Genomic DNA, 21,341 nt, shown 5'->3' with positions numbered 1-21,341 from the left:
ACGGGTTAATAAAGCCTTGATATCCCTCCTCCAAAAGGCAGAGTAAATACACTAAATAACAAACTCTAAGAAAACAAGCCTGAATTTTTTTCTGTCCATGTTGTGCCTTTCATTAGGTTCACCCAGTCTGGGCATGATCCGTTTCAGATGTTAGCCATGGAACTAAAAAAAAAAAAAAAGACCAAAAACTTGGAGGTTGTAGCCTCCAAAGGAATTTAGTAACTTTTAAATCTCGTCTGACACCCGATCCAGAACTTACTGAAGTCAATAGAGAGATTCCCATTTACTTCACTGAGCTCTGAACTGAGTTCTCTGTTTCTCCGCAGAAATCTGTTATTCTTGTCACAGTGCTAAACTAAAGGCTGTTGAATACAGAGGATCTAAATTCAAAGTGTTTTCTAGGATTTTGATACGGCTACTTCAGAGACCATCAAAAAAGCATCTTAGTGTATGAGGCATTGCAAATCTGTTCCTGAAAAGCCGTGTTTGGGTGTTCACTAAGGATTATATCTAATAGGAGGGATGTTCAGACAACGTGTGAGGCTGAAGAGGTGGAGCTGTACCCCGGTACCCCCACAGCTGAGCTTGTGCTTCGTGAACACTGGGGTGAATTTTGCACAAGGAACAAGTTCAGAGGAGATGCTTAGTGGGGGGAATAAGAGATTGCAATATGATTCGTGCTGCTCAAGTTATTCAGCATGCGAGGAAACAGACAGCGACACCCACTTTGTGAAGAATGTCTGAGCAGGCACTTCAGGGCCAGATGATCCAAGGGTCAGGCTTCCAGAGCTGCTGAGATGAGCAAAAGGCAGATGGCTTGCAGGGAGTTTGACTCCTAACCTTCACAGGCGCTTCTCTAAGTCCGGCAGGGGACCACTCGGCAGCTTTACACCCTGATTGGTGTAAACGTGACTTTGCACTGTACTGTCCTGATGAGTCACCACCACATCATTTAAACTGCCATCTGACCAAAGGTCCCAGGTAAAGGACGCTTTGCCACCGCCACTTAGGACAGCGCGGAGCAACTCCCTGTCACGGTCCTGTGCTGATGAGGAGAGCTCGGGGATTTTCCCATCACATTGGCCAGGACTGTCAGAGAGCCGTGGCTGGGTGAGCAGAGCCGGCGTTAGCGACGTGGCGCAGAGGAGAAGGGATGCGAACCGCAGCGAGAGCTGTGTGATGGTGGTGAGCTGACCGTCAGGATTTCAAGCCCGGGTGCTCGTATGGGAAGGAGCTGGTTTGGCGCCAGACCCAGCGCTCTCACGCAGGGGGCTGCAGCTGTCAGAGCGGCAGCGTGTTCACTGCGTCGGTGCAACTAATAGCTGCTCTGAGGACTTGCCTACATGGGAAAATTTACCAGCGTAATTATCCCACTGTAATTATCCCAGGATAACTCTCCCTGTGGATGTGCTTATTACAACATAGGTTATGTATGAATATATGGTAAATCTTCTGCATAGATGGGTTTTAAGTTACACAGAGGAGGAATATTTACATTGCAGCCCAGCAGCAAAGCACAGGTTTTTTATCCTACTTCCCAGCAAATGTTACACCCAGAATTTTCTATGCCAGAGGTATTTTCAGGGGGAAATACATGTCATTTGATCTGATCAGCATGAATGTAAAGCCTCACTCTTGCCCTATAGCACAGGGCACATCATTTGCTTTTACAGAATCGCTCTGGGAGCCAGAGTAAAGGTTGGGACGCTGCCTTATACCTCTCTGTGATCCTGTTCAACTGTTTTGAATACTGTGGTCATTTGAGTATGTTCTTCGTTTGACCTTTCTGTTCAAGCTACTGCGACTGAAGTTGGGAGAGATCCTCGGATTGCTAAAAGCTCCTCAAACGTGTTGTGATTTTCACTTTCTTTACCAGGCTTTCAAGACGGATTCTGCTGCCAAACGTTGTCATTCCTGTTGCTTGAGTGCTTAGTCCATTCTTCTCTGATAGCTCTCCTACTTGGGGTTTTAGCTTCTCCAATGTGATAGAAGGAAAATGGCTGAGGAAATGCTGAGCACCGGGCTTGTTCATCTGTACTCCATGGTAACAGATAAAATTTGGTGGGAGTAAGCTCATACGCACCCCTGTGTAAAAGGATAAAGATGGCTGCACTTCCTGAAGCCCACTCAGCATTCACCCATGCTTGCTGCTGTCATTCTGAGTGAAGGTGGAGCAGAGGCGTCCATCATCAGGGATCGCTTAGCTGCACCAAATTCACTGGCAGCACCCCCAAAAGGAAGTGATAATTTTGATGTTTGGGCCCAAGCCAATTCCAAAGGAAGGAAAAAGCCATCCAAACAGTAACTAACGTCTCTAAATTGTCTTTTAATTTTCAGTAATTTGAAATAACAACAGCCATGCGATAGTAGGCTGGATGAAGTGGTTTGATAAAATAAGCAGCCACACTTGGAAACGAGCTTTGGAGTTGAAATTACTCAGCTAGGTGTGTGGTGAAGTTTAGATCCAAGGCATCAGTGTGAGAAGGTCCGAAGTAAAATAATGGCAAGTGGTTTTATTCCCTGGAATATGCCTGAGCCAAACCTCTAGACCTAAGCAGCCTGCTCTTCCATCAAGTGCAGAAGCTACCTCTGAGAGACAGTTCATGTGCTTTTCCCTCCTCCAGTCTCATCCCAGCAGGAACAGTAAGTTCCAGAAAACACATAAAAGTGTCTGTTTTGCGCAATGCGATTTCCAGAACTCTAACCAGTATTTCTTTTCCAGTCTCCGAGATAGAGTTATTTTAGGATTATTGCCTGTGTGAAACTGTACTGTGTTCACAAGAGTCCTTTCTCTTGTTTTCCAGTTTGCTGGAAAATCCTGGCCTTGCAGTAAGGCAGCTGACTCTCGTTTCTGGTGCGACTACAAAACTTGGAAATGGCCTCTGTGTCAGGTTAGTCCAAATTATAACTCTGTGCTAGCTGCACTCCAGCTAACCCTCTACTTTCTTGCTTTGCCAGAATTCAGGCAGACCTTTCTTGCCGTTTTCTGCCTGTCTTTTTAAAAAACATAAAAATATAAAGAATACATATTCCTCTTCAGTACTCCAGCTCATGGCCATGGAGTGATGACTGATGACAGGCATTTGTCTGTATGGCTGCCCATCTACAGTGTTTCTTCTCCCACTTTTTCAGGCACTTCTGTGGGTCGAAGCATACCAGTCGAAGTGGATGAATCCATGCCATGGTCCCCATTTCCCGAACATGTCTTGGAAAGGGCTTTGCAGCCTTCTGGAGAGGATATGAAGGATCGGGAGTCCCAGAGACCATGTGTCACTCGAATGCCTCAGCCTGTGGCTGATCCATCATGCCTCTGCAGAGCACCAGCACGTCATCAGTCAGCACCATCCATGGAGCCAGACAGCAGCTTGTGGTCAAAATATACCAATCCTCATGGAGATGGACGCTACTGTTCCCCTGGTGAATCAATAGCTGGAGTAGTTCCCTCCAAGATGCATCTTGTAGCTGTGGACAAACCAGACATGCAGGAAAGATCACAGCTTTCAGCTGACACCGGGCACAACTCCAGTAAATCAGAGCAGAGCTTGTCTGACGCTCCCAAGGACTCGCTGGAGGAGAGCAGGCAAGGGTGTTCACAGTCACGGCAACCCTCAGGAAACAGACCCCCAGCAGAGCTGGGGACTGTGGACACGGGGTACAACTCCCAGTCACGAGACATCATGGGCATCAGGCACCTGGAGCCCCCCTTACCGCTGGTGTCCGTGCTGAATCCCCAGGACCTCCCAGGACCACTGATCTCCAGAGAGTTTTTTGGACCCGAGCATCAGCAGTGCCCTATGTGCCAGCACTTGCCCCATGCCAACGCCTCCTTGCAAGCCCACGGCTGCTTTCGGCACCGCTGCCCAGCAGAGCAGCACCCTGAGGGCCCATGTGAGTAGCACCGTTCACCCCACAGGAGGTTTTTTGGGTGAATCACAGCCATCATTCACCAAGCTGGTGTTTTCCTACGGTACTTAATGGCAATGCATGGCATGCAATTACTAACCTTTTAAAACATCTATTTGCAGTCCATTTTATATTTCCAGATTTTTGGGTTATGCAGCTGGACTCTCTGATGCAGAACCTCTGAGCCAGATAAAAAGTTAAAGAGCTCACAGCTACTCATCAAACGAAGGCTAATGATTTTGCCTAGAAACTAGCCTTTGTCGGTCACACTGAGCATACACAGCGTTCTCCCTGCTGTTATTTCATATTCTAATCATTTCCTTCCTCCTTGCATCAGTCATTCAGCAGCCTCCTTTACTGACTTAATTCCTGTTGTTTTCGTAGATTTCCTTGCTCCCACTTGGATCCCCAAAGTTGAGAATTTCCTGCCAGAATCAGGAACGGGAGGTTACCCTTGATCTCTGTAAATAGTACCTCCCAGCATTATGACCAAACTCACCCATGTGTTTTATTTCTATGTGAAAAGAGCGTGACATCCATCATCCTCATTTTTTTTCTGTTGTCAGCTGAAATGAAAGCTCATTACTTAAAATGGAGTCCTCTCAGCTGCTGGTGATTGTATCACTGAACGCTGATGTGACTCCGTCAATATGGGTGTTTTGGCTCTTGGAGACTACGGCGCAGTTTACAGCCTGCTATTAATTAGTATTCCTTTTCAGTCTCTGAGATTTTTATCTGTTATGAAGTAAGCTTTGAACATTCAACAGCAATATCATTGTTTTAATATAATTTATATTACATTAGACTCATGAGACCCCAACCCATTTTGGGCTGGCTTTGTAATAAAAAGCTGTAGACCTGTTCTGATAACCTGGGGGGTTTTTTAACCTTCTGTTGACTCCACAGCATTTATATTACGTCTGTTTAAGGAGTTCTGTCATTCCAGCAATGTGCTATAAGTAGGTATATGAAAGAGAGAGGGTACCAGAGCCTCGGTTTCCACCCCTGATCTTGGGACTTTGTAAAAGGGAAGGGGCTACAGATGGACTTTCATCAGTGTCTACAGCTGAACATTTGCAAAATGTCCTCTGGTTTTCTTTTCGTACCTTCTCCTTTCAGTTCAGCTTTAAGCAGACAAAGAGCTGGTTGCACAACACCCCTCACTATTTACCTCCATTTACCTCCTCCACACACGGGCATCGTGAGAAGTAGGACATTTACTGAATGAGGCCATTTTGTTTTAAAGCAGGAACTCTGAAAGGCTTTCTTTAGAGAAATCACTACCGTTTCAACCATATCCAGAGGGCAAAAAGAATAAAATAAACTCAGATGGCTGGAGCAGATTTGGTCAGGACTAAGAAGCTGGCAACTGTACTTCTGTTTCTCACATGCCTGGTACAGCGTAAATCACCTCCTGACAGCTCCTTGCATTTCAGATAATTGTTGGGCAGTGGCAACCCACAACAAAGCTCTGCAGTTTGTGTGTTGCAACACGCCTCTCCCGGGGAATAGCAATGGCCTGGATTGTGCCCGGAGGCTCTAAGCTGGCTCCGGACACCTGCTATTTGAGATACAGCAGCAAAACTGCTTCTGAAGTCAAAGAAATCCTCACAGCAATGCTATGTGTCCAGGATCCATTATTTCAGATATTTATATATGAGAGCTCTTGGTATGTGCGGGCACGCACGCTTGGCCATGCTGTGCTTCGGAATGGCAGTGGTTGCATCCATTAAAATACTGTAGCATCAGACAGATCTGAAGGAGGCTGGTGAAACATTGGCCTAAAAACCTGTGAACCAAACTGAATCTCCCAGGGCTCTGCCACCTTCCCTAGAGCTGGTCATGCAGAACCCATGAGAAGACCATATTTACTTTCAATTTTGTTCTCCCGGTCTCTTTCACCCTGTCCTGTGGCAAATAGTTAAGCAGGGGAGCGGGAAAATCTCCTACAAGAACCTCAACAAATACGATGTTGCCGACTCACAATTTCATCGGGAATCTCTCTGCAGTTGTGGCTTGGTTTGTTTGTTTTTTAAAGCACTGGCTCCTGGAATTGGACTATTTCATCAAAGCTTTGTTTTCTTTCTTTTTCTATCCTCCCCCTCTTAAAAAAACTTTAGCCCTCATGGCTGCTAGAAGGAGGAAAGCATGACCCCAAAATAGCTGAAAGGATTTAAAAAATATAATCTAGGGAGGAAAAAAAAAAGAGTGTTTGAGTGCTGCAGCTTTCAGAGCCAGCTCATAACACCATAATCATGCGGCGCTAATAAGCCCTGCCAGGCTGGACTTTGATCTGCGCACAGCAGCTTGAAAGTGCGCAGAGCTGCTGCCTAATGAAAACTGCAAGCAGAAAGACTGGAAAAAAAAAAAAATAGTTTTCCCCGTTTGGGAAACAAACAGCTTACACTGCTTTCTCTTTCAGTTTATGCCAACAGTTCCGCTGTATGTTAGTTATTAAACAGCATTATGTGTGTGTTCCCAACAGCACAAAGATTTTTCAAAATTACATGGGCAAAATCGTCACTTTGAGCTTTCCCTGCAGCCTCCTGGATGGCAACAGGAGCAGCAGTGAGGCCTTAAAAGGTCACTTAGGCAGAAAATTCATACAGGGTGAAGTAACAAACCGAGAGATTATTTTTTTCTCTTTTCATTTACAATAATCACAGTCTGTTTAGCTTTAGTGTTGCAAACTGATTTGTTCCAGGATTTTGCATCTGCTTTCATGAGAACGTTGGGATGATTCATTTTCGCAAGTTATTGCCAAAAAGAAATTGGAAAAAAAAAAAACCAAAACCAAAAAACAAACAAAACAAACCCAACAAAAAACACTGAGGGACAAAGCAGCCCTGAATGTTTAACTGTCAGTTGTCCCAACAGCCCAACCCAGGGCGGGGATCTGAACCGTGTCAAATGTGAATGGGGAAAAGGAAACTTCTGACTGTGAAACGTTCCTTAATCTGGCTTCTTTCAGCCTGAGATACCTGCAAATGCCTCCAAACGGCTCAGTTTCCCTAGACATGAAGGAGGATGTGCCTGGAAATGAATAAACATAAACCGAGGCAAAAGTGTATTGGCTGAAACGATAGTTGCTGCCTTTGTTTTCTCACCCTCCCAGATGGCAGAGCTCCTTACCAACATTTTGCACATACATCGCAACCGCTTCCTCCTGTTCCTGGACCTTGCATGAGAGTTATTCACCCGGCCCAGCAAGTCATCCCAAATTATTCAAACCTTTGGGCTCCCAAGGGCACGGGAGACCGACCACCCCAGAGGACATGCTCCTCCCCTGGTCCTCCTCGATTCCCGTAAGTACGCCTCGGTGGGGTGGGTTGCATGCACTGGAAGCTCCTCTGATCTGATTTTGTGGGCTTTCAAGCAATAATTCCAAAGCCTTGTGATTTTAGCGTGCCCAGGCTGCAGGGGTACATGTGAGATGCTGGGTAGTTTTCTTTATTTGCTATTTTACACCCAGCAGGGCCCTGACCTTACCCTAGAGAACTTCAAAGCCGGATACCTGATATGTTGTTACAGCACACCCTGAAATGCACGCATTAAGGAAGATAAAACACTTGAAGGTTAAAGGGATGAGGGGTTGAAAAATATCTCAGTTGAAACCTTAGAGCTCTCCTGCTTGAGAGCAAAGGTCAATTCGGCAGCTCACTGCAGTCTTCAGCTTTACCCTGTACCAGCCTGGGACGGCTCAATCATTGGCTTCCAGTGATTTCTTTCTTATCTCTTCTGTAGTGCAGAGAAAAAGGGAGAAAATCTCATCCATCACTGATCTATCTCTACGTTGCAGCCTTTTCTGTGATTTTTCATGTAGTAGTAAACCACCACCTGTCTAGCACTTTTCATACAGGTCCTTTTGACTGGTTTTCAAATATTAATTTACCAGGCCTTATATCTCCCTCCTTATAAGTATGTCATTAACAGATGGGAAATACTATCCGTACAGGGTTTTCTCCAGACTCAGCTACCTGAAGACAAATTGAAGCTTCAGGTATTGAGGACATCTGAAATCAGACAGTTTTTATTTCAGTGCCACAATACTTTCAGAGGTGCTAAACTTACAGGCATCTGTGTTTGAAAATGTCCACTTATGTGACATGGTCTTGGCAGAAAACTGGGAGAACAGGCGGGCCAAAAGAGGGTGGGCGACTGAAATACCACACTGTTCTGGCCTGTGAAAAGTTAAAGGCTGTGATAGAAAAGCGACAGCAAGATAAGGCAGTACCTGCAGCAGAGATAATGGCTGAAAATGTAAAAATACTGAGGAACAGTATCCTTTGCAGTAGCAAAATTTATAAACGGACTCCTAATTTTTGGCGCATTTGTTAGATAAGGTGAAGTTTTGGGAAGATCTGTAGGTTAGCCATGGAGGAGCTTTTTGTGGCTGTTGATGAGGGACGTGTTGCTTTTCTTGATATTTTCTCTTGCTAAAAGAAATCAAAACTATGCAGGGTCTGTCCTGTGGCTGGTGTTTGCATACTGATTCCAGGAACGGCAGTTATATGTTGGTAATATTTGCCTATAGAGTATTTTGTAACAGAAAACATCTGTACTGAAATGAATAAACCAAATCTTAATGTGACAACAGAAAACATGCTGTGACCAGCCTGTCATCATTCATTTAAGGAAGGCAAAGAAAAAAAAGAGAGTGGGCTTGATTGACTAAACATCACTGCTCTGTGGGGAAAAGCTCTCAGAGAAACCAAACACTTGCCTAACAGATTCAGCCCAGCAGATTCAAAGCACACCTTCTGTAAAAATCTGCATAGGTTCCCCTTCCTGTTGCCTTAAACCCTAAACCCAAAGTGTAGTAGGACAAGAACTGCTAAGCTTCCTAAAATTGTTCCTTTTTCTCTGTTTGTTACAATGGAGAAGATGTTGGGCAAGGTTATTGCAGGTCTGGAGCACAGATACCTAGCAGGAGAAATCCTCATTGGCCTGCTGTTGCTGGTCAAGAAATTAAGTTCGTTCCCTTCAGCAAAACTTTGAGTCTTGTCCAAAACTGGAGATCCTCTAAGCTGTGCCAGAGCTGGCGATGGAGTGCCCTGTACCCCCATTTTTCCCAATCCCCACCTTGCGCTGTTCTTCCTGTGCTGGACGGGACATCCTGAGAGCACCTGAGGTGCCATGAAGCACCCTTTAGATAATGGGAAAAGGTTGCTGAGGTGCCACCCTGCTCCCATATGTGCACAACAACATCCACCGCACGATATTATTTCTTGCTCCAAAATGGCCTTTGTTTCTGCTAATTGCAAGCTGAAGAGCTTTCAGCAATGAGGTGCATTTACTTCCTGTGGCTAATGCTGCTTCTGCAATAAACTGCATCTTGTGGTAGACTGTCACCAAGGTATCCGTTCAAAAAATGCTGTAATAAGTAAGTAGAACTGCCAAGCTAAGCATTTCTACGAGAACTTTTCCTAGCTAATATGCAGATAAAGTTCTTAGCGTGTTATTAAAAGAAAAAAAAATCTGAATTTTACCTGAAAATAAATATTTTTTAAAGCCTCACTTGCTTTTCTTTGTAGAAACCAGCTATACAACCAGCTACCTAATGGTCAGCTTCCCCCCAAGGCGTGTGGCCCAGATGAAGCATGCTGTTGTCCTTCTGATAATTTTCCATCTCCAGCTGCTGTCCCAAGACCTCTCAGTAACCCTGCAGCCAAGGGAACGCTGAGAACCAGCAATTTGCCGGAGGAGTTGCGTAAGTGGTTAGCAAATTTGTTCTGTGCAAGATTTTACAGCGCAGCCTGACAGCTTTAGGTGGGAAAGCTCCAGGGGAGAGAAGGCAGAGGGAAAGACATTAAGACACAAAGACAACAAGAAAAGAAAATACTGAGTGTCATCACATCTGTAGGGTGTGAGCATTCGTGTTTGGTGGGATGGAATCATCCCCTCAAATCCTGAAAACATAATTGTCATTAATTGCTTGTTATTTTGTTTACAAAAAACCGTTTAGACTGTTTTCATGACTTCTTGCTAAACAGGATGTCCCTCTGAGGCAGGAGGCACTGAAGCTTACAGTAAAAGGCTAATAACAAACAAAGCCCTAGGGATAAAGTGTTTCTGCCTGTCCCAAACCAGACAAAAATGTTGAGTCTCAACCTCAGTTTCTCCCTGACCTGGTGAGTGGGGAGGACTTTGGGCCAGGAGGCCACGGTGAGGGCTGAGGGTGGCAGAGGTGTGGGCTGAGGTGCTTCCCCTGCTGCCAGCCCCTGAAATGCTTTCACCCTTCAACTCTTACGGGAAAGTCACGTTTCAGAAAACTGGCTTCCTTCTTAAGGCCGTGCTGGCTAGCAGGTGAGATACATCATTGCTAAGAACCCTCCACATCTCTCCTGAAGTTTTGATTTTTCCTTTATTCTTCATTTTGTGCATCACCTTTCAAATCCAAAGAGTTGCATCTCTCTGGCCTGTAGGTGTGAGTTATGACACCAGACACTACTCTTGGATAAACCCTGTGTTATCAGTTAGTGTGTCCTAGATACCGGAATTTCTGGATAAAGTTGTGTCATTTGTGATACACGCACAGCTGGGTTAGATTAGCCAGCTGGTTTATGCCGACCTGCAAATCCATGATTCTTTAATTATTAAGAAAACTCCTTCCATGATGGCAAGGGCAGCTGAAGACACTGCTGTCATCAGTCATCCATCCTGCCCTTACAGGGGGTTAATGCTGCTGTAAGGTGAGGCAGTACAGCATGCATAAGGGCTCCTCCAGCTCTCAGTCAGATCAATGAGGTCTGGTGGAAAGCTGTGCTGGTTGCAGCCGGCGCTGCTGGCATGAGCTCTGGGTGGGGGCCCAACCTCACCTATGCCAAAGGGCTGGGGACAAAGCAGCCCTGGCAACAGGGCAGGGTGAGCAGCAGAGTGATGTCCTCTCCAGCTTCCACAGGGGTGCTTGCCAGCGACAAGGCAGTAGGGGCTCAAATTCAGACCCAGGTTTCTGAGTGGGGGGGTTGAGTTCAAAACCAAGCCACTGCACTATCCCACATCCATTTTGTAAATAATCCAAAGAGGCCTTGGTGGGCAGAACCTTCAGCATGGTGGAACAGGAGGGCTGTGAAAGTCTCACTCCCCAAATGGTGTGTTTTAATGCATCGCGTATTCATATGGAATCTCTCTCAAGGGGTAATGGTTTTAAACTCCAAGGGGTAATGGTTTTAAACTAAACCAGGGTAGGTTTAGACTAGATATAAGAAAGAAGTTCTTTACAATGAGGGTGGTAAAACACTGGAACAGGTTGCCCAGAGAGGTAGTGGAGGCCCCATCCCTGGAAACATTCAAGGCCAGGTTGGATGGGGCTCTGAGCAACCTGATTGAGTTAGCGGTGTCCCTGCTCCTGCAGGGGGGTTGGACTAGATGACCTCTAGGGGTCCCTTCCAACCCAAAACATTCTATGACTCTATGATTCTGTGATTCTCTCCTAGGCAAGGTCTTTATAACCTATTCGGTGGACACAGCAGTGGAGGTTATGAAATTCGTGAACTTCCTGCTTGTAAATGGATTTCAAACTGCTGTAAGTATTCCTTCCGGAGAAAATTACTTTCAACCAGGGGAGAAAAGCGACATTTTTTAAAAAAGTACAGGCGATACACAGTCCATTTAAATGTTTTTCTGTTTATAGAATGAACTAGCCTTGGCTTTAAAAGTTGTGACTTAAATGATTTGTCTTTTTGTTTGCTCATATTTTTAACTGAATTTTATACTTCAAAATGTGTTTTAGTAATCGCCCTGGAAAATTCCATTTAGTAACACCAGATACCAGATGGGCAATAGTATGAGGTTTTGTGAGCTATTCCATTAACATTGTCTCATATTTGATCTGTAATATCAATATGAAAAAAAGTCAATTTTCATGTTCATCCCAGCCCAGCTTTTTTTCCGCAATGCTATTACATTTTTCATTCTTCAGATGTGAATACCTTTCTGCTAAAAATGATCTAAAATCAGTGTATTTCACACAGCTTAATGAAACAGCCCATCTCATGGTTTCATTTGCTTTGTTATACTTTTGAAAGAGATTCTAAAATCACTGGCCTGAAAAAAATCTGTGTCCTACTGTCTAATCCTATAAGCCATCCAGATTTTCACCTAAATTCTCCTGAGTTTGCTTCATCATAACTGCCCTCTCTAAGGGGACCATCCACAGAGGCTCTAGGATTCGGCATTCAGCAAAACCTTGTTTCATATTTTCTTATTTCAAGTGCGTATGCTATCTGACCCCTCAACCTTCACTCTGGCTTCAATTCAGGAAAGCATTTAAGCAAGTGGCTATCATTAAACTGAATGAAACTCAGTGGGGAGCTTTGCACATGCTTATTTATTTTCACGAATCAAAGACTTTTTTCCAGACACTGCAAGTGTACTTCTCTCCAGCAGTTCTGTACTATGCCCAATTCATAAGAAAGCTTTGGGCACCATAGAGGTGCGGAGTAGAAGGCTCATTAATAGCACCTTTGCTGGACAGGCAATTCTTGGAGCATGCTGCAGAATAATATATATATAGCAAAATGGCCCCAAAGCAGGGAAACAAATATGTTTTCTACTTTCAAAAAGGGAAAAAGAAAGACTTGAGAGCAGAACATAACTGTTCTGTCAAAAACTTGGAGATATTAATACTTACTCCATTGGTCATGGTCACTGAATGCCAGTTTCTGGGCTTACTGAGCATGCAGGGAAGAGAGCAGTGTTGGTCCTATTCAGTCCTGTGAAGTCCTCCACTGGGTTACTGCATCCAGTATCAATGACCTGGCTGACTTCCCACCACACACACTGAAATTTTAGCTCAATATGAAGCTAAAACTTGACCCTCAGTAAATACCCTTGCAGCGAGAAAATAGTGGACGTTTGCAGCTGTACAGATAGAGAAGGTGGGCAGCCATCCACCTTCTCGAGGTGTTTAGAGGCAAAAAAGCCAGTCTGCAAACACTGAATATCTAACATTCACCATCAGTGGTTGTTTCTTGTTCCAATGAGCAAAAATGCTTGGGAGTTGGGAGCTGGCAGGGCAGGGTGGCTGGTCGAATGGCTGGCTGAGCGGGAGCCCAGTGGTGTGCCTGCACCAGCCCCTCTCCACCTGCCTGGGGTGCCCATCCAGCTCGACTCTGGACTGCAGGGAAAGGGTGCACACGCGTGGGTGTGGTTTCTTTCTGAAGGGAATTAAGCGGGCATGTTAGAAACTGTGGAAAAGAGCAGGCACCTTTTCAGTGCCAGCAAATGGGGAGGACAGGCGAAAGGATGCTCACACAGACTTTCATTCTCTTGCAGATTGACATATTTGAGGACACAGTACGAGGTATTGACATCATTAAGTGGATGGAGCGCTACCTAGGTGATGTATGTAAAGGCAATTTAACCTTGTTCACAGCAAAGGTGACCTGAGGAAAATGGCTGAATTATTTTAATAGCAGCAGGAGCAGAATCAAAATGCAAGACCCTACTATCGTCTCCCCTGCCCCTACAGAAATGGCAGAGGCCTTGCAGTGAGAGCACAGGCAAATCCCACTCACTTCTACATCTCATGGTCCCAAAGCTCTTTCTTTAGGAAATGAAGTGCTAATCCTGGCATCCCTGCCAAATTCCAATGTGGCTGTTACATTCAGCCTGAAGCTGCCATTGGACCAGTTGTTCCTCCATCTCATTTTTAAATAGTGGGGTTTAGCTATGCTTGGTTAAAATGATAGCTGAATTTCACCCGAGGCTGCATACTAGTGGCAAGTGTTCATCCTGATTCTCACCTGTAGCTTTTATGTTACTACCTAAAACACTGAAGGATTCTTCTGCATAAACTGTCCTATACGTAAACTGGAAATTGGTATTCTGTTAGTCGAATGATAGATTTGCTCTCATCACTTCATATATATCTAAATAGTAAAATAGAGATTCATATTGCTGCCAGTGCAGTCCCCCACTGCAATAATTTCCTCTGAAGTTCAGCTGAGCAGTGAGTGCACATCTCCTTTAGGATCAAGCCAAGTGGTCTCTTTATACCAGCACAGCTGGCCACAAACTGGCAATTCTGTCACTCAACACATGCCATCACAGGGTGGATTCCTTTGACTTGTGCCTTGCTGGGTAGCCACTGGGACTCTGACTCACTCTGGGCAGATCTCCGTGGCTCAGGAACAGGATAATGAAGTGGTGGGCTCTCCCCAGCCTGAGCAAGGAAGCTCAACCGTCTGAGACAGCACTACACAGGTTTCCTAAAGGTGGCCAGCAGGACAACTTGGCTCAAGTGCAGTACCACACAGACGTGGTACCACTGCATGCAGAGCCAGCTTGGGGCTGCTGCTGTGGCAACGCAGTCATGCCTTTTGGGGCTTTCATCAGGACAAATTAAGGTTGGGCTCACTGTGTGTAGTGGAGGTACTGAATCTAGAAGGCAGGGTGAATCTGCCTTTGCTGAGAATATCATTATCACTTAAAATACAAACTGGCAGATCTCCCTTGGGAGTCCTGCACAGTCAGTAGGAGAGACCAGTATGTGCAGAGAGCAATTCCCCCCTCTCCACGTGAGGATCCTTCTCTGACTGCCTGCCCCAGAAATGTCTGCTTTCCCCCATTGGTTGTAGAGGCAGTTTCTAACTTCAAAACCTTTAGACGTGTGAGGAAGAAGGGACTGCCTGGACACAAGCAGGGGGATGTGTGCAGCCGGGCATGTCTCTGCAAACCCTCAACATCTGTAACTCCTTACATCCATGTCAGGCACAGGCAAACGTAATTCTGGAGTATGTTAAGTCAGTGTACGGGATAATGGCTCCTTACCGTATATGACCCTGTGGTGGGGCAAATTCCCTTGATATTGCACAGGAGGAAAGAGTTAATTAGGTGCCAGGCTGACTATGAGCCACAGACTTGGAAGCCTTACACAGCCTGATGTGGCGGGGATAAAAGGCAGGCCCTAGGTAAACACAAGTAAGGAGGCTTTCATCTGCTGAGCCTCTTCGCTGGCCCACCATTAAGGAGGAGAGATGCTTCCCAGATATGAAGGATGGCCCCTTAGGGCCAGAGATGAAGGATGGCCCCTCTGTGGAAACCTGAGCTCAGTGGGGGCCTGGGATTAAACAGGTCATGGACAGGATGCAGGCTGTTGGGACAAAGCGAGGAGCATTGCCTTCAGCCCACTGCAGCAGGGTGGGACAGAGCTGCTAGGTACCCCTAAACCTGCCCAGGCCACCTGCAACAGCCCCCCTCTCTGCACAGCCACCTCTCTGCACACCTTGCCTCTGAGGAGATCAGCAAGAACAGTTGCTGTTTCTGTTGCCGAGAGCCCTAGATGTAGCCTCCACAGACAACTGCCTTTAGTGGCTTTATGTATAAAAAGCCATCGATGGTTAAATAGATGCACTTTTACATAAGCTGTTGGAAAATATTTAGGTCTGAATTTGAAGATAAAACTTTTCTGTGTATGTATCGACACACTACACTGGTAAAAAGTAGCTTTTTATTACAGGGATTCCAACTGTAAACTGGTAGCTGCTAATATATCTCTTGACATTTAGATTTTCTATATTATGAGATCTCGAGAAATAATGAGGAGAATGAGTGTACGAGTTCTCCCGTATTTCCTGCCAGAATGAATGAGATCCTCTCATGTTTGCCAAGAACATAAAGATCACTTAAAACACAAACTGGCAGATTTCCGATCTGCCTCTACCAAACACGCTGCGTTTCCCAATTTCATAAAAGTGCTTTTCTCCCTAACAGAAGACGGTGATGATAATCATAGCAATCAGTCCAAAATACAAACAGGATGTGGAAGGAGCTGAATCCCAGCTGGACAGGGATGAACACGGCTTACATACTAAATACATCCACAGGATGGTAAGCAAGGACATGCATTTGCTGTTTTACAAAGACTCTGTCTCTTCTTCTCAAAAGACAAATCTGTCTCCAAATGGCAGGTTCTTTGCTTTGTTTTCCCTAATCCCCATAGTTAAACACCCCCCTTTGGAATTCATTAAATCTCCCTCTCATCAGCTCCGTATGCTCATTAACATCTGCTAAGAGGTTCAAGGAAGAAAAATCCTATTAAACATGCTCATCTAATTCCTCCATATTCTTTATTGTTCTATGGTTTTTTTTCCTCCCTCCCCTTCTCTAGCCCTTGTTGGCCTGTTGTACAGCCCTGAGCACAATCCTGTCTAACACTACCTGACCTTCCTCCCCGTATGCCAGCCCCTATCGCTTCAGCCATCCCGTAACCGAGGTCTTTTTTTCAGGCAGCAGTAAAGCTGGCTGAAAGGTGGAATTGCAGAGTGGAGGCCAGAGCTGCAAAGGGGGGGCTCCTGGGGGTGCAGGGTGGCAGGGCACCAGCGGGTGTCACAGACACCCATCTCTGCAGTCTGTCACAGGAGGGACATTTAGCCCAGAAGAGCCCACGGAGCCGTGAAATTCATCCTTTCTCCCTCAGTTCCCAGTTTGCTGTCTTTCTCACCTTATAACCCATCTGATACCCCAGTTTGATCCTGCAGTCAAACTTCTCAGAAGCTGTCGTCACCAGATGAGCTCTCAGGAGTACTTTGCTGTCCTTACAACCCCTGGGATGCCTGTGCAGGGGACAGGCTGGGTCCCAGGTCAGACACGGAGCTGGGACACGGGGAACAGGCTGGGTCCTTGCTTGGACGGGGAGCTGGCTTCCAGCTGAAATCTTTCACCCCACTGGAGGCTGAACAGGGGCCTTAGTCAAGTCAAGCTTTGTCAGTTCTAGATAGATTTCATGGGATTGCAACTGCAGCTGAACCCACAGTTATTTCACACCACGGAAATAAATGCTCAGGCAACGTTGACAGATCTTTCCTGTATCCTTTCTGTAGTAATGAAGAATCAGACTGAGTGGCCAAACAAAAACGATACTGAGTCCACCAGTAATAGATCAAATCACTTAACAGAAGAGCAGTTTAAGTAAGCAACAAATGTTTTTATGCGTAGGATTCGGATGCATGTGAAGAAAAACTAACGTATCATTACAGTAAATCTGGCAATTTGTTCTCTTCTAGATGCAGATCGAGTTTATACAACAAGGAAGTATGAACTTCAGATTCATCCCCGTGCTTTTTCCAAATGCCAGAAAGGTAACATACATACATGCATATATACTTGTCGCATCATTAAGCACGTGTTATTTTGGTCACAATGCACCAGATGAAATCTTAAACCCCAAACCCTCAATTTCTTGGTTAATATCCCACTAGTAATATTCCAAAGCTACACTTTACATGAAAAGTTTATAGCTTTATGTACACACAAATAAAAACCATTTCATCCACAATATAAATCAGTGCCTAAATGTACTTCTGATGAGGAATGTATAACTACAGTTTAAATTGTCTTGAGCATTGAAAGAATTTAAGTGGAGAGAGACAATCTATCTAGCAAGCATGCTTTTTATATTAAACCTTTTGTAATTTTATCCAGATGTAATGCTTATGAGTGAGATGGGAGAGATTTATGACTGATGTGAAGTGAGGATCTGGAAGAGGGTGGGTTGAGAATATAAAAATAAAGGGGATAATAAATATTAAAGTACTAGGCTGTTGCTTGAACTTTGATGGGCCCATCAAAGGCAAACTATAAGATGTTTTAGGACTTGCAATTTCATCTGCCCTCCTTATTGGTTTTGAAGATTCATTTGAGAACAAGATATAAGCAATGCAACAGATTCCCGTACCCTTCTTCCTCACTCTGAGAGAATCTCCTGGATTTTTACAAGGCCAGAAAAGTTAACAGGCTTCAGTTATAGTTGAAAAATTGCATTATTCCCCAGACTTAGAATGGATATATTGGATTCATGTTTGCTTTTCGTCACTAAATGCTGTTGGGTAGCTGTCATGTTACCCCTAGGTACAGCTGCATTTTGGAAAAGTATGGAAAGATTCTTTGTAATTATTTGGGTGCCCCAATTTTTGAACGTAAATAGAGATTTAAGCAATGTTACCAATGATTGTAGGGCCGTGAAGTCCCACCACACTTGTGGATTTGAGTGTGATCAAGTTCTTTATTTAGACACTAACTTAATATAAGCTCAGAATTTGGAAAACATGTCCCTGGCTTTGTAAAATATGTGAGGCCCTTTGGAATGAACACTACCTCTGGTAGTTCATGTCATTCAGCTCCCTTCCTGAATGATCTCAGTCTGGAGCTTGCCTTAAGTGTGAAAAGCTGGGAGAGAGCACTCATGGGAATTGGGCAGACCAAAGGCAGTGAACTGGTCAGGATTTTCAGTCAGTCTTTGCAGCTTGACCTGGGAGGGAAAGGGCAGGACTGCTCCTAACTTTGGAGGCTCCTTGAGTGCTTGCCACGCCACCAGACCACACAGCCTGCAGCCACTTGGCACCTCAAGGGTTGCAGAGAGAAGTGGCCCAGCAGGCGCTAAAAGCCACCTTTGGACCTTGAGGCAGACACAAGAACAATAAACTTGGGTTAATTTTGGCTGAATCAAAAGGCTATTTAGCATATAGCAGTGGTGCTCTCAGGCAGTGATCTGTAAGGAATTTCCAGGGTTGGTTTATTCAGCTGCTCTTCTCAAAGCATCAGGCTTCAGGCAGCCTTCCTGCCCATCCTCTGTCGTCCACATCACCCTCCAGTTCTTCGAGAGGTGCCTTTTTCATCTAAATTATGCAGATCAGCATTTTCTACTGCCCTTAAGCTTTGCTCTCTTTTTTTCACACATTTCTTTGGTACATCATCTACCTTCATCTAACTAGTTAATGATAACATAACCGAGGACGTCATGGGTGGAAGGAGAGTGCCAGAGCCTGAACAAGTTGCAGTAATAAAGTCTGTGGGCAGTGAGAGGAGGTGAGGTACCTGAAAAATGCCGCATATATGTACAATTGGATGATGTCAGTGGGCAAATTACTTTTAATTTTGTCCTTTTTATACTGTCCTTTACATGTTCAAGTACCACTGTAGCTGGCAGTGGAAACGAGCAGGGGAGCAAGGTTTGGAAGCTTTCATCTGGGGACGTGGCTATTAGATGAGTTAATCTCATATGAAGCACACCATAAAGCACTGCTGGTATGTGGAAGTTAGTCGACCTCCAACAGGGAGGGATCTATGTGATCCAAAGAGTGTTGATTAGGAAATGAAATAATGAGGGGAAAAGCACAACACGCAGTTAAGGTGGAACTGGAATTTCCAGCTTCTCACCATACACTGCTGAAGGAAACCTGGGCCTTGCTGGTTCAAAGCTTGCATTGAACCAGTCCACAGGAATGTGTCCTCCTGCTCTGGTCACCCGATGATGGAAGCTTTAAGCTGTGACTGCCCCAAGCTGGAGGCTCCCTCTGGCCGAGCGGAGACAGGCAGAAGGGTGAGGTGAGCAGGGTTGGTGCCAGGGCAGCCGGGAGAGCTCGAACTGTGCTCTGGTAACGCAGCTCTGGACACACAGCCCTGCCCTCCACACTAGTATGCTCTGCCCTCCTCCTACCAGTTTGATCCTCAAAGTTATCAAGCACTCTCTCTGTGGCATAGAGAGAATTTCCTCTCGGCTTACAGATACGCAGCCAAATAAAAAAAATGTAAAGGGTGGTAACCATTTTCCCATTACTCCCATCCGCAATGACAGCCAGTGTTGCGTGGCAAGGAAAAGCCCCCTTCTCACTTTCTCTGCTCTCCTTCTGGATCAAAATAGCAGCTATAGTTACCCCTTGCCCCTACACACCTCCGTCAACTTAAAATTATCGCCAGAGCTGATTAGCGTGCAGGTGCTTTTTGCACCAAGTTCATTATGGAGGATATTAAATGAAATTTGCCGCAGGAGCAGCTCTGCAAGAAAGGCGCAGAACCCATCTCTGGATGTATAGTGCCCCTCTCATTATATCCCCGCTAGCTGGTTTCTTACCTGCTATACATTTCTCACACTAATTTCCATCTTTTCAAGCTTAACTAATGATTTCCCTTGTGGACTTACATCCAATGCTTTGCTGAAGTCCTGACCCACTAGGTCTACTGCATTTCCTTCCTCCAAAAAATGTAGTCTCTTATCAAAGACAGAGAGAGGACTTGTTTGGTAAACTCATGCTGTATTTTATCACATTTCCTTCTACGGCTCTTAACAAGAGTTAGTAAAGAAATTTTAGGTAATAAGGGTGTGCATGTGCCTGTAAACACAGTTATCTTTCTTTCTCCTGGTAACATTTGTATCTCTTGGCCTTTGAGAGATCTGAATCTCTCAAACAGCTTTGTGAAAGGAGTAAAGTTCACAAAGATTAAAATCCATTCCTATGCAAAAACAGATTTGCAGGTGGAGGCAAGAAACCTTATTCATGCTCCTACCAAAGTGAATGCTGTGGGAGCTTACCCTTGGGCGGTGGGGTGTCCACCTGGAAGAGCAACATTTTAAAACCTCCGCTTTGGGGAGGCCATTCACCAAAGCCTGTGCCTTCCTGGCCACTGGAGAAAGCAGAAAGCCAGGCTTGATAGCTGCCTCTGCCACTCACCGAGCCGCTTGTTCAGAAGCCCGTGTGAGGTCAGCTTAATGGGTCTGTAGGTGCCTGGGTCACTTACCTTCTTCTTCTATGTAAATCCTGTAGATCTAACAAAATGTTCGCACAAATCAACACAAATCGCTCCCAAAGCAGTGGAAACGATGATGCCTGGTTCCTACAGCCATACAGTCCCAGGAAAAGACAGCCAACTGGGGAAGCATGAGGCTTGGGAATGAAAGATCTGGACTGCAGCTAGGTTGTTTTCTGGCAGGCAGGACATGTGCTGCTGATGCCAGGGCATCCCCTGGCGAGGCGCCAGAGGCATGGTGCCCACCAGCAGCTTTTTGCTCTGTCCTCTTGGAGCCAGCTCCGCTGGCTTGACAGGGACTGTGCTGTTCCTAACAGGGGCCACCTTGGGAAAATACTGCCCTGCTAAATAAGAGCTCTAGGGAGCAAATGCTGGATGTCTTGACTGCCCACGTTTCTTACCTGCTGTCTCACTTTAGCTGTGGTCTGGTGTCTCCACCACCACCTCTCCAAAATGAAATCTCCATCTTCACAGTGGACATGAGCTGGTTTTGGCTGAGGATCAGTCTTTGACCCTCTTTTAATCGGTGGTATGAATATAGCCCTTCACCCCTACGCATCCAGGCTGTCCATAGGGAAACCTCCCAAGGCTATGGAGACATGGGAACATGGGGTCCGAGCAGGCTCCTCTCCATCAGACCACTGTCAGTGCCCAGGGGCATGGTGGTCCCATCTTCCTTATGTTAAGGGGCATTAGCCAATCCCTCTGAAGGGCTGCATCTTTCCCGGACTGTGAGGAGTGGTGGAGGTTTGACCCTGCTACTCTGGAGATGCATTAGCCTCTCTCGAGCTCAGCATCAGCCTCAGCCTTCTGCTTAGGAAGTGTCCAGGAGACACCACAGGTGGTGAAGGAAGGTGCAAGTGGGGGCGAGGAGAAGGTGACCAGGATGAGAAATGCTCCCCTGTGGTCCT

The 21,341-nt window shown here is 45.5% G+C and overlaps 1 protein-coding gene across 1 annotated transcript in view; it reads left to right on the top strand.

Moving 5' to 3' along the window:
- TRAF3IP2 (TRAF3 interacting protein 2) overlaps positions 1-21,341 on the top strand; it is a 26,769-nt gene that overhangs the window by 4,628 nt on the left and 800 nt on the right. The window contains exons 2-9 of the mRNA XM_009645206.2: positions 2,805-2,891; positions 3,133-3,888; positions 7,019-7,208; positions 9,438-9,613; positions 11,340-11,428; positions 13,180-13,248; positions 15,619-15,735; positions 16,911-16,985. Coding sequence (XP_009643501.1) covers positions 2,876-2,891; positions 3,133-3,888; positions 7,019-7,208; positions 9,438-9,613; positions 11,340-11,428; positions 13,180-13,248; positions 15,619-15,735; positions 16,911-16,985 — 1,488 coding nt within the window. The 5' untranslated portion in view covers positions 2,805-2,875. The remainder of the gene's footprint in view (positions 1-2,804; positions 2,892-3,132; positions 3,889-7,018; positions 7,209-9,437; positions 9,614-11,339; positions 11,429-13,179; positions 13,249-15,618; positions 15,736-16,910; positions 16,986-21,341) is intronic.

This window comes from Egretta garzetta, unplaced genomic scaffold, assembly GCF_000687185.1.
Source record: "Egretta garzetta isolate BGI_Z169 unplaced genomic scaffold, ASM68718v1 scaffold18, whole genome shotgun sequence".
NCBI classification, from domain to species: Eukaryota; Metazoa; Chordata; class Aves; order Pelecaniformes; family Ardeidae; genus Egretta; species Egretta garzetta.
The sequence above is the reverse complement of the archived record's forward strand: the minus strand, read 5'-3'. Positions and strand labels throughout refer to the sequence as shown.